This window comes from Nicotiana sylvestris, chromosome 3 (assembly GCF_000393655.2).
Source record: "Nicotiana sylvestris chromosome 3, ASM39365v2, whole genome shotgun sequence".
Taxonomy (NCBI): Eukaryota; Viridiplantae; Streptophyta; class Magnoliopsida; order Solanales; family Solanaceae; genus Nicotiana; species Nicotiana sylvestris.
Genome location: NC_091059.1, coordinates 106,085,497 through 106,094,668, shown reverse-complemented (window position 1 = coordinate 106,094,668; position 9,172 = coordinate 106,085,497). Strand labels below are relative to the sequence as shown.

At 40.5% G+C, this 9,172-nt stretch overlaps 1 protein-coding gene across 1 annotated transcript; it reads left to right on the top strand.

The window, feature by feature from the left end:
* Nucleotides 1-5,834: 5,834 nt before the first annotated feature.
* LOC104249054 (uncharacterized) lies at nucleotides 5,835-8,001 on the top strand. The gene is made up of 6 exons (XM_070169584.1): nucleotides 5,835-6,310; nucleotides 6,408-6,599; nucleotides 6,819-6,993; nucleotides 7,059-7,457; nucleotides 7,511-7,648; nucleotides 7,762-8,001. The coding sequence occupies exons 1-6, from the start codon at nucleotides 5,835-5,837 to the stop codon at nucleotides 7,999-8,001; spliced, it is 1,620 nt and encodes a 539-aa protein (XP_070025685.1).
* Nucleotides 8,002-9,172: the final 1,171 nt, after the last annotated feature.

The following is a 9,172-nucleotide window of genomic DNA, read 5'->3' as shown; positions in this document are numbered from 1 at the left end:
GGTGGAATTAAGTACAACATTTCACCTTCAGACGGACGGACAATCTGAGCGCACTATTTAGATTCTTGAGGATATGCTCCGTGTGTGTGTGTGATTGAGTTTGGAGGGTCTTTGGATCAGTTCTTGCCATTGGCGGAGTTTGCTTACAATAATAGCTATCAGTCCAGTATTCAGGTGGCATCGTATAAAGCTTTATATGGTAGACGGTGTAGATCCCCGATGGGTTGGTTTAAGCCGGGTGAGGCTAGATTGTTGGGCACAGACTTGGTTCAGGATGCTTTGGAGAAGGTTAAGGTGATTCAGGATAGACTCCATACAGCCTAGTCCAAACAGAAGAGTTACGTGGATCGGAAGGTTCGTGATATTTCCTATATGGTAGAAGAGCGAGTTCTGCTTCGGGTTTCGCCTTTGAAGGGCGTTATGAGATTTGGGAAGAAAAGGAAGTTGAGTCCGAGGTTTATTAGCCCTTTTGAGATATTGAGGCGTGTTAGGGAGGTTGCTTATGAGCTTGCCTTACCTAACCAGCTTGGTAGGAGTTTATCTGGTATTTCATGTTTCAACGCTCCGGAGATGTCACGGTGATCCGTCGCACGTGTTGGATTTTAGTTCAGTCCAGTTGGACAAGGATCTATCCTATGTTGAGGAGCCAGTGGCAATATTGGACAGGCATGTTAGAAAGTTGAGGTCAAAGAACATTGCATCGGTAAAGGTTCAGTGGCGGGGTCAGCCGGTTGAGGAGGCGACCTGGGAGACCGAGCAGGATATGTGCAGCTGTTACCCTCATCTTTTCACTACTTAGGGTATGCCTTTATGCTCGTTCGAGGACAAACGAATGTTTAAGTGTAGGAGGATGTGACGACCCGGCCGGTCGTCTTAAGAATTAACGCTTGATCCCCTATTAAGTGCTTTCCCTGTGTTTATTTCTGCTATTTTGATTTGTCGGGATGTTCGGTTGTGAGTTTCGGAGAGTTTTGGGTTAGTCCCTAAATGAGAGCTTAAGTGTTGGAAAGTTGACCGTAGTCGGAACAGTGCGAAGACAGCCTCGGAATGGAAATTCGATGGTTCCGTTTGCTTCGTTGGGTGATTTCGGGCTTAAGGGCATGTTCGGATTGTGTTTTGGAGGTCCGTAGCTAATTTAGGCTTGAAATGCCAAAAGGTCGAATTTTGAAGTTTCCGGTTCGATAGTGAGATTTTGATCCGAGTGTCGAAATGGAATTCCGGAAGTTGGAGTTGCTCCGGAGTGTTGAATGTGACGTGTGTGCAAAATTTCATCTCATTCGGACGAGGCTTGTTAGGCGTTTTGATCGAAAGCATATTTTTAGAATTTTTGGGATTTTTAGGCTTGAACCCGATAAAAAATAGATGTTTTGATGTTGTTTTGAGTGTTCCGAAGGTTGGAACAAGTTTGAATGAAGTTATGGGATATGTTGGTAGGTTTGGTTGAGGTCCCAGGGGCCTCGAGATAATTTTGGATGGTTGACAGAAAGATTTTTGGAATTTTATAGTTGCAGCTTCAGCTGTTCTTCTGTCATAACCGCACCTGTGAGTGTGGGACCACAGGTGCGGAGTCGTAGAAGTGGCGGATCTATCGCAGAAGCGGAAATGGGAAAGTTCAACAGGGATCGCAGAAGCGGTAGGATTTCCGCAGGAGCGGTACCGCATCTGCGGATGGGGAGTCGCAAATGCGGAAGATTGATTTTAAGTGAGAAGTCGCAAATGCGACCCGTGTTCCGCAAAAGCGGGACTGCAGAAGCGGTCCCAAAACCGCAGATGCGGTAACAGCAGGGCAGAAATATGAAATTTCGAGGGTTTAGTTTCAAAATTTGGAAATTCGATTTGGAGTTCGAGAGAGGGCGATTTTGAGAGGAAATTGAAGAGGAAATCAGTGGGTAACAATTCTTTAACCCTTTCTAGTTATATTCCATAAATCTATTGTTAGTTTCATCATTTAATTCCGGATTGACGATGAAAACTGGGAAAAAGTTGGAAGAAAGTTCTTAGACTAAAAAATTGACTTCTGATTGGGAATTTGACCTTAGATTTGGATATGTTTGGTACGCATGAACTCGTGAGAGTATGAGGATTCTGAAAATATAAATTTTTACCAATTCCGAGACGTGTGCCCGAGAGGCGTTTTGGTTGTTTTACATAATCTCGCGTATTAGCTTAGAATTTCTTTGTAGAATCAATTACTTGAAGTGTTATTTATATTATGAAATTGAATTGAATAGATTTGGGCCATTTGGAGTCGAGTACTCGTGGCAAGAGTGTGGTTTCGGATTGATTATTGAGTCGGTTCGAGGTAAGTGGCTTTTCTAACCTTGTGTGGGGGACCTTCTCCTTAGTATTTGTTATATTTGGTAATTGAAATGCCTTGTACGTGAGGTGACGAGTGTGTACTTGTGATAATTGTTGGAAATCCGGTTTTCATTAAGTAATTACTAGTATGTTTCCTTTTCTGCTTTTATTACTTGCACCATTAAGCATGTTGTTAGCTTAGGAAAGCATGTCTAAGTGACTTAATTGCTTTACTTGCTCAAACTGCCTTACCTGAATTCTATGCAGCTTGCTCGGCTAGAATTACTTGTTTGCCTTAATATGAAATTTGCCATTTCTGAATATTTTCCTATTATTACTGTGTATATACATTGGGACTATGGATGTGGGATTCCAGTAGCTCCCCCTTGTCTATTTATTTTGGGACTACGGATGTGGGATTTCGGTAGATCCTCCCTGCACAATTATATGGAACTACGGGAATGCACCCGGTAGATTCCCCAGTACTGATATTTACATTTGGGACTACGGAATGGGATTCCAGTAGATCCCCGCGCACCATGAGTTGGACTACAGGACGGGATCCCGGGAGATCCATTAGATATGTATATTTGGGACTACAGGACAGTATCCTAGGAGATCCCCGATTGTTATTTTGATGTTGAACCGTATTTCTCTCTGTGTTTACCTTGTCTCTGTAATGGTTGTTGTTGCCCTTTCTATCTTGTGATACTTTTATTGCTGCACTTATTTATATTGTTCTGTTCTACACTATTGAACCTTATAATTTATTTAACCTCAGTAGGGCCCTGACCTTCCTCGTCAATACCCAACCGAGGTTAGGCTTGACACTTACTAAGTACCGTTGTGGTGTACTCATGCCCCTTCTGCGCATGTTTTTCATGTGCAGATCTAGGTACCTTGACTCAGACTTACCATCCTTGAGGCGAGGCGACCCTTCGGAAACTTCGAGGTATATCTGCCGCGTCCGTAGACCGAGGAGTATCTCTCTATTCTCTCTTGTAGTTACAACCCTTCTGTATTTACTTGTTTTAGACTATTCTGGAGTTAGAGCACTATGTAATATCCTTAGCTTGTGATTCATGGGTTTCCGGGTCTTGGAAGTATGTATCAGTTTGAGAGTTAAATATTGTGTATGCCGAGCGGCACTTTTAAACATTGTTTTATTACTCTAATTCTATTTTAAATCGTTTAATTTCTACAATTTGGTTTATCTTCCACAATTTAGGCTTACCTAGTCGTAGAGACTAGGTGTCGTCACGATGGTTCATGGAGGGCAAACCGGGGTCGTGACAGTTCCTACAAGGTATAAATACACCAAAATACGTTTTTGAAGGGACTTTTAGCCTACGAAAGATTTGAGAAGCAACCAAGGCAAGAAGACGTAAGAATTCATCAAGATTTCAACCAATAATCGATGCAATACGAGAGTTTGTTTCGAATCATTAGCATTGATGTTTTCTTTGTTTTTAAACCTCATTGAGATTACCTTTCCATTTCTATGGAGTAATTCTCATTAGGGTGTTGACAGATACGGTGATTTGATAACTTGATTAAGGATTCGATTCTTGATAATTGTTGGAATTAATTAATGGAGTTTTAATTCTTATTATGAAGTTATTTCTTATTTTTGTTAATCGAAAAATGAGCCTGGTATTGAATTTCTTTACATCTTATGCTCTAGTTTAATTCATGATTCAAATATATAATAGAAAGAGCCTCTTGAATTATTAATCGAACTAGAAAATAGGGAAATAATCGTGAGAAGTTACCCTTTAAATCATAACCATCATTTTATTCATTGCAATTGTTTACCATGCTTCAATTGGATTAATTACTGAAATTAACATTTAATAGAAAGAGGAACATTAGCTTCAAGTGTAATCTAATTATCTGTTGAATTCATGAGAAGAAACAGTATTATAGAGGGAACTAACTCAAGAATTGGATCCCGAGTCAATTATTTTGCACATATCTAGTCAATTACCCATTTCTCTCATTGATATTTCTTTGTTGCTCATCTGCTGTCTTTTGTTATCAATTGTTAATTGCTTAATTTTTAGTAGTTAATCATAGTTGATAATCATCAAATCAAGTATTAATTTTCCTGGATAGTAATCAATTGAAGATTATTCCAATAGTGTTTAAATCCAATCCCTGTGGAGACGATAATTAAACTATATTATCTTTGACTAGCGAGCAATAATTTTGTGTTGTGTTTTGCGCTCTTCAAATTTTGGCGCCATTTCCGGGAATGGGCAATCACTAGTGTTTAAAATAGTTTTAGTACTAATTCAGAAATCAATTTTTACTTTAGTGTATTCACATTTTCTCACTTGTGTGCAGGATACAGGTTTAATTTCTCTGGTGTATGACTCAATCTTCTTCAAAGGAAGTGATACCCTATAAATCGGAGTTGGAGAAACACCTGCGACAACTGAGAAGAGAAAGAGAATGAAGAAAACATTTCTTGGGTCATACTTTGAAGAAAACAAGTACTTCTCAGCTGCAAAAATAGGGAAATTCAGAAGGGAAATCCACAATTTCTGCCAGAAGAGACAAAAATAGTTTTCGAAGCTTGGGAAAGATTCAAGGAGACAGTCAGAAAGTATCAGCACAATGAAATTGATTTGCGGATGCAACTCCAGGATTTTTGGGATCGACTTACACCTTCCTCACGATGAACTCTGAGTACTACATGTGGAGGTCCACAAATAAAAAAACTCCAGAGGAGGTTGTCTCAATCCTTGATGAATTATTTGAGGGTGCTAACCAATGGCCAAGGTGAAAGTAGTGACAAACAAAAATCAGCTTAGGTTCACCATGTGGACTCTAATACATCAGTGCAAGCCTAACAAGACACCATGACCAAGGAGATAAGAAAGTTGACATTGGCCAAAGTACAGAGTGAGCCGCAAGCAGCATGTGACTTTTGTGGAATGTGACACCCTGCACATGAGTGTCAAGCTTCAGCTGAGGATGTTAACGTTGTGGGGAACTATAATAGAGGAAACTACCAGAGTGGGACCACTATTATACTATGGGACAAATACATCCAGATTTTTCGTGGAGTTCACCTAGTGGGGATTCTAAAATTATGGCAGCAAAATAATTAATCCTAGACCCTAGGGTCAAGGACCACCAAGTTTTCAGAACCAGCAGAGGCAGCAGTACCAGCCACCACAGTCAAATCAGTATAGTATGAAAGATCTCATGAAGGCGTTTATTAACAAAACAGATGAAAATTTTGAGCCTCAGGGCACAACCATCCGGAATTTAGAAAGACAAATGGGGTAAACTACAAATTTTTTATCTGAGAGGGCTCTTGAGACTCTTACCCTCCGACACTGAAAAAGAACCCAAAAGAAACAATCAAAGTTGTATCTCTGAGAAGTGGCAAAACATTGGCTGACCTAGTTGTGAAAGCTAGATCCGAGGTGGTGAACAAGTAGACTAAGACACTAGAAGAGAAAAAGAGTGAAGAGCAGAAAGGTCAGAGTAGTGGGGTACAAAATGAGATTGAAGAAATTAGACACATGCCAGCTCTACCATTCCCTCAAAAGATGAAGCGGGAAAAACTTGACAAATATTTTGGGCGGTTCATGGAGATGCTCAAGAAACTTTATGTGAACATTCCGTTTACAGAGGTACTCACTCAGATGTCGGCTTATGCAAAGTTCTTGAGGGAAATCCTGTCTAGCAAGAGGAAATTAGAGGAGACAACAGTGGCCAAGCTGAATGCTCACTGCAATGCCATATTGCAAAATAAAATTCTCCAAAAGTGTGGGGACCTAGAAAGCTTCACCATACCATGCTCGTTGGGGAGTGAGAAATTCGACAAGGCTCTCTTTGATTCTAGTGCTTCAATAAATCTAATGCCTTTGTCTGTGTTTAGGAAACTGGAAGGTGAGCTCGAAGTGATCAAATCAATACCAGTGTACCTACAAATGGCTAACCAGACCACCATTTTCCCTGAGGGAATCATTGAGTATATTCTAGTACGGGTGGATAAGTTTGTGCTCCCCGTAGACTTTATTGTGGTGGATATGGAAGTGAGTGAATAAGGATGTACCTCTAATTCTAGGGAGGCCATTTTTATGTACATGCAGAGCTATCCTTGATATCTATGAGGGGAAACTTGAGCTTAGAGTGGGCAATGAGCAAATAGCGTTCCGGATAAAGAGGATGATGAAATATCGCAGTGATGAGGCATCGGCCTACTCATGTTTCAAGCTAGATGTTGTAGGAGAATCTGCTGAAAAATACAAGTTTGACAAGCTTGTGGGGGATACTTTAGAGAGGTGTATTACATTACTCAGTCTAGCACCATAGAGGATGAAGACCCCGAAATAAAGAAAGAGGATGAAGCTCTTGAGACTTAGGATCAAGTGGTTGATGAGGAGGAACTGAAGAAGGCAGCTTCTAAGCCTAATATGAAATTGAATGTCCTCCCTAATCACTTGAAATATGCTTTTCTTGATAGTAATAATTTTCTGTTTTTATTTCTGCTTACTTGACAGGTACACAGGAGCAAAAGCTGGTGGAGCTACTGAGAAAGTACAAAAGGCCATTGGCTGGACCACGGTTAATATTCAAGGAATCAGTCCAGCCATTTGCATGCTCAAAATCCTACTGGAAGAAAATAGTAAGCCAGTGGTGCAGCCCCAACGCAAGCTGAATAAAAATCTGGAGGAGGTAGTGCACTAGGAGATCATCAAATTGCTAGATGTGGGAGTGATTTTCCCTATCTCTGGTAGTAGCGGATTAGTCCAGTACAAATTTTACCTAAGAATGTAAATATGACAGTGGTAAAGATTGAAGACAATGAATTGATCCCCACGAGAACAGTCACTGGGTGTAGAATGTGCATTGATTATAGAATGCTGAATGATGCAGCAAGGAAAGACCACTTCCCACTTCCCTTCATTGATCAGATGCTCGAGAAAGTGGCTGGACATGGATGTTACCATTTCTTGGATGGGTACTCAGTCTGTAATCAGATACCCATTTCCCTAGAAGATGTTGAGAAGATTACATTCACTTGCCTATCGGGTATTTTTGCTTATAGGAGGATGCCATTTGGGTTCTGTAATGCACTGACCACTTTTCAGAGGTGCATGATATCTATATTCTCCGATCTAAACAGGAAGTGTCTAGAGGTATTCATGGATGATTTCACCCTCTTGGTGATGACTTTGATGATTGCTTGAAGAATTTGGAGCTTGTGCTTGAACGTTACGAAGCCACTCACCTGGTTCTTAACTGGGAGAAGTGCCACTTCATGGTGAAAGAAGGAGTTGTCCTGGGCTACAAAGTGACTACACATGGCATTGAAGTTGATAGAGACAAGGTTGGTGTAATTGCTAGGCTCCTTCCACCGACTTCTGTGAAGAGCATAAGGAGTTTCTTGGGATATGCTGGGTTCTATAGAAGATTTATTAAAACTTTTCCAGCATTACCAAGCCATTGACTGCATTGCTAGCGAAGGATGTTAAGTTTGTGTTCACTGTAGAGTGCTTAAAAACATTCGAATTGATAAAAGAAAAACTTAGTTCTCCCATTATGGTGACCCCTGATTGGAGCCAGCGATTTGAAATGATATGTGATGCTAGTTATGTAGCTGTGGGGGCAGTTTTGGGGAAAAGAAAAGATAAGATGTTTAGGCCCATCTACTATGCAAGTAGGACACTGAATGATGCTTAAGTCAACTATGCCACTACTGAGAAAGAGTTCTCACTGTGGTCTTTACTTTTGACAAGTTTAGCACATATTTGGTGGGGAATAAAGTGATTGTACACACTGATCACTTAGCTTTGAAATACTTGTTGAGTAAGAAAGAGTCCAAGCCGCGTCTAATGCGGTGCGTGTTGTTGCTCCAAGAGTTTGAATTGGAGATCAAAGATAGGAAGGGCATAGAAAATCAAGTCTCCGATCATCTGTCTCAACTTGAGAGACCTCTAGTAGAAATAGTTGAAATAAGGGAACAATTCCTTGATGAGCAGATTTTTTCTATTGCTGCAGTCTCTGAAAGACTGCTTTGGTATGATGATACAACTAACTTTTTGGTTGGAGTAGATGGTTGCCCTGTGACCTCTCTCATGATAAAAGAAGGAAGCTTCAAGGTGAGGTAAAAAGTTATCTTTAGAAAGACCCTTTTTTATTTAAACTGTATGCAGATGGTGTGATTTGAAGATGTGTGTGTGAAGGAGAGATGGCAAGCATTCTGTCTCATTGCCATTATAGAGTAGCTGGAGGACACTATGGTGGAAATCGCATTGCATCAAAGGTCATGAAAGCCAGTTTCTATTGGCCCACTTTGTACAAAGATGCACAGGCGTATGTAGTTGCATGTGACAAGTGTCAAAGGGCAGGTAATATTAATAAGAGGGATGAAATACCTCTCAACTCCATTCTGGTATGTAAAATTTTTGACGTTTGGGGCATTGACTTCATGGGCCCATTCCCATCATCTCATTCTTATGAATATATCCTAGTAGCCATTAACTACGTCTCTAAACGGGTCGAAGAAATCCCTACTAGGACCAATGATGCTCGGGTGGTGTGTGAGTTCTTACAGAAGAACATTTTTACCTACTTTGGGACACCTCGAGTGATTATCAGTGACAATAGATAGAAGTTTATGAACAAGCAGTTTGCTGCATTGCTGTCTAAGTATGGGGTCACACAAAAAACAAGAACCCCTTACCATGCCTAAACTAGTGGGTAAGTTGAAGTGGCTAACCATGAACTTAAACGAATTCTTGAAAAGACGGTTAGTGCGACTCGTAAGGATTGGTCTATAAAGTAACCAGAGGGACTTCACCGATCAAATTAGTGTATGTAAAATCGTGTTATCTACCTGTTGAGATAAAAC

Excerpts from the sequence above, each read along its gene's own strand:
- LOC104249054 (XM_070169584.1), top strand. The coding sequence starts at position 5,835 with ATGCCAGCTCTACCATTCCCTCAAAAGATGAAGCGGGAAAAACTTGAC. Across the intron at positions 6,600-6,818 it reads GTGGGGGATACTTTAGAGAG|GTACACAGGAGCAAAAGCTG; the intron begins GTGTATTACATT and ends CTTACTTGACAG. Across the intron at positions 7,649-7,761 it reads TTGAAGTTGATAGAGACAAG|CCATTGACTGCATTGCTAGC; the intron begins GTTGGTGTAATT and ends AGCATTACCAAG.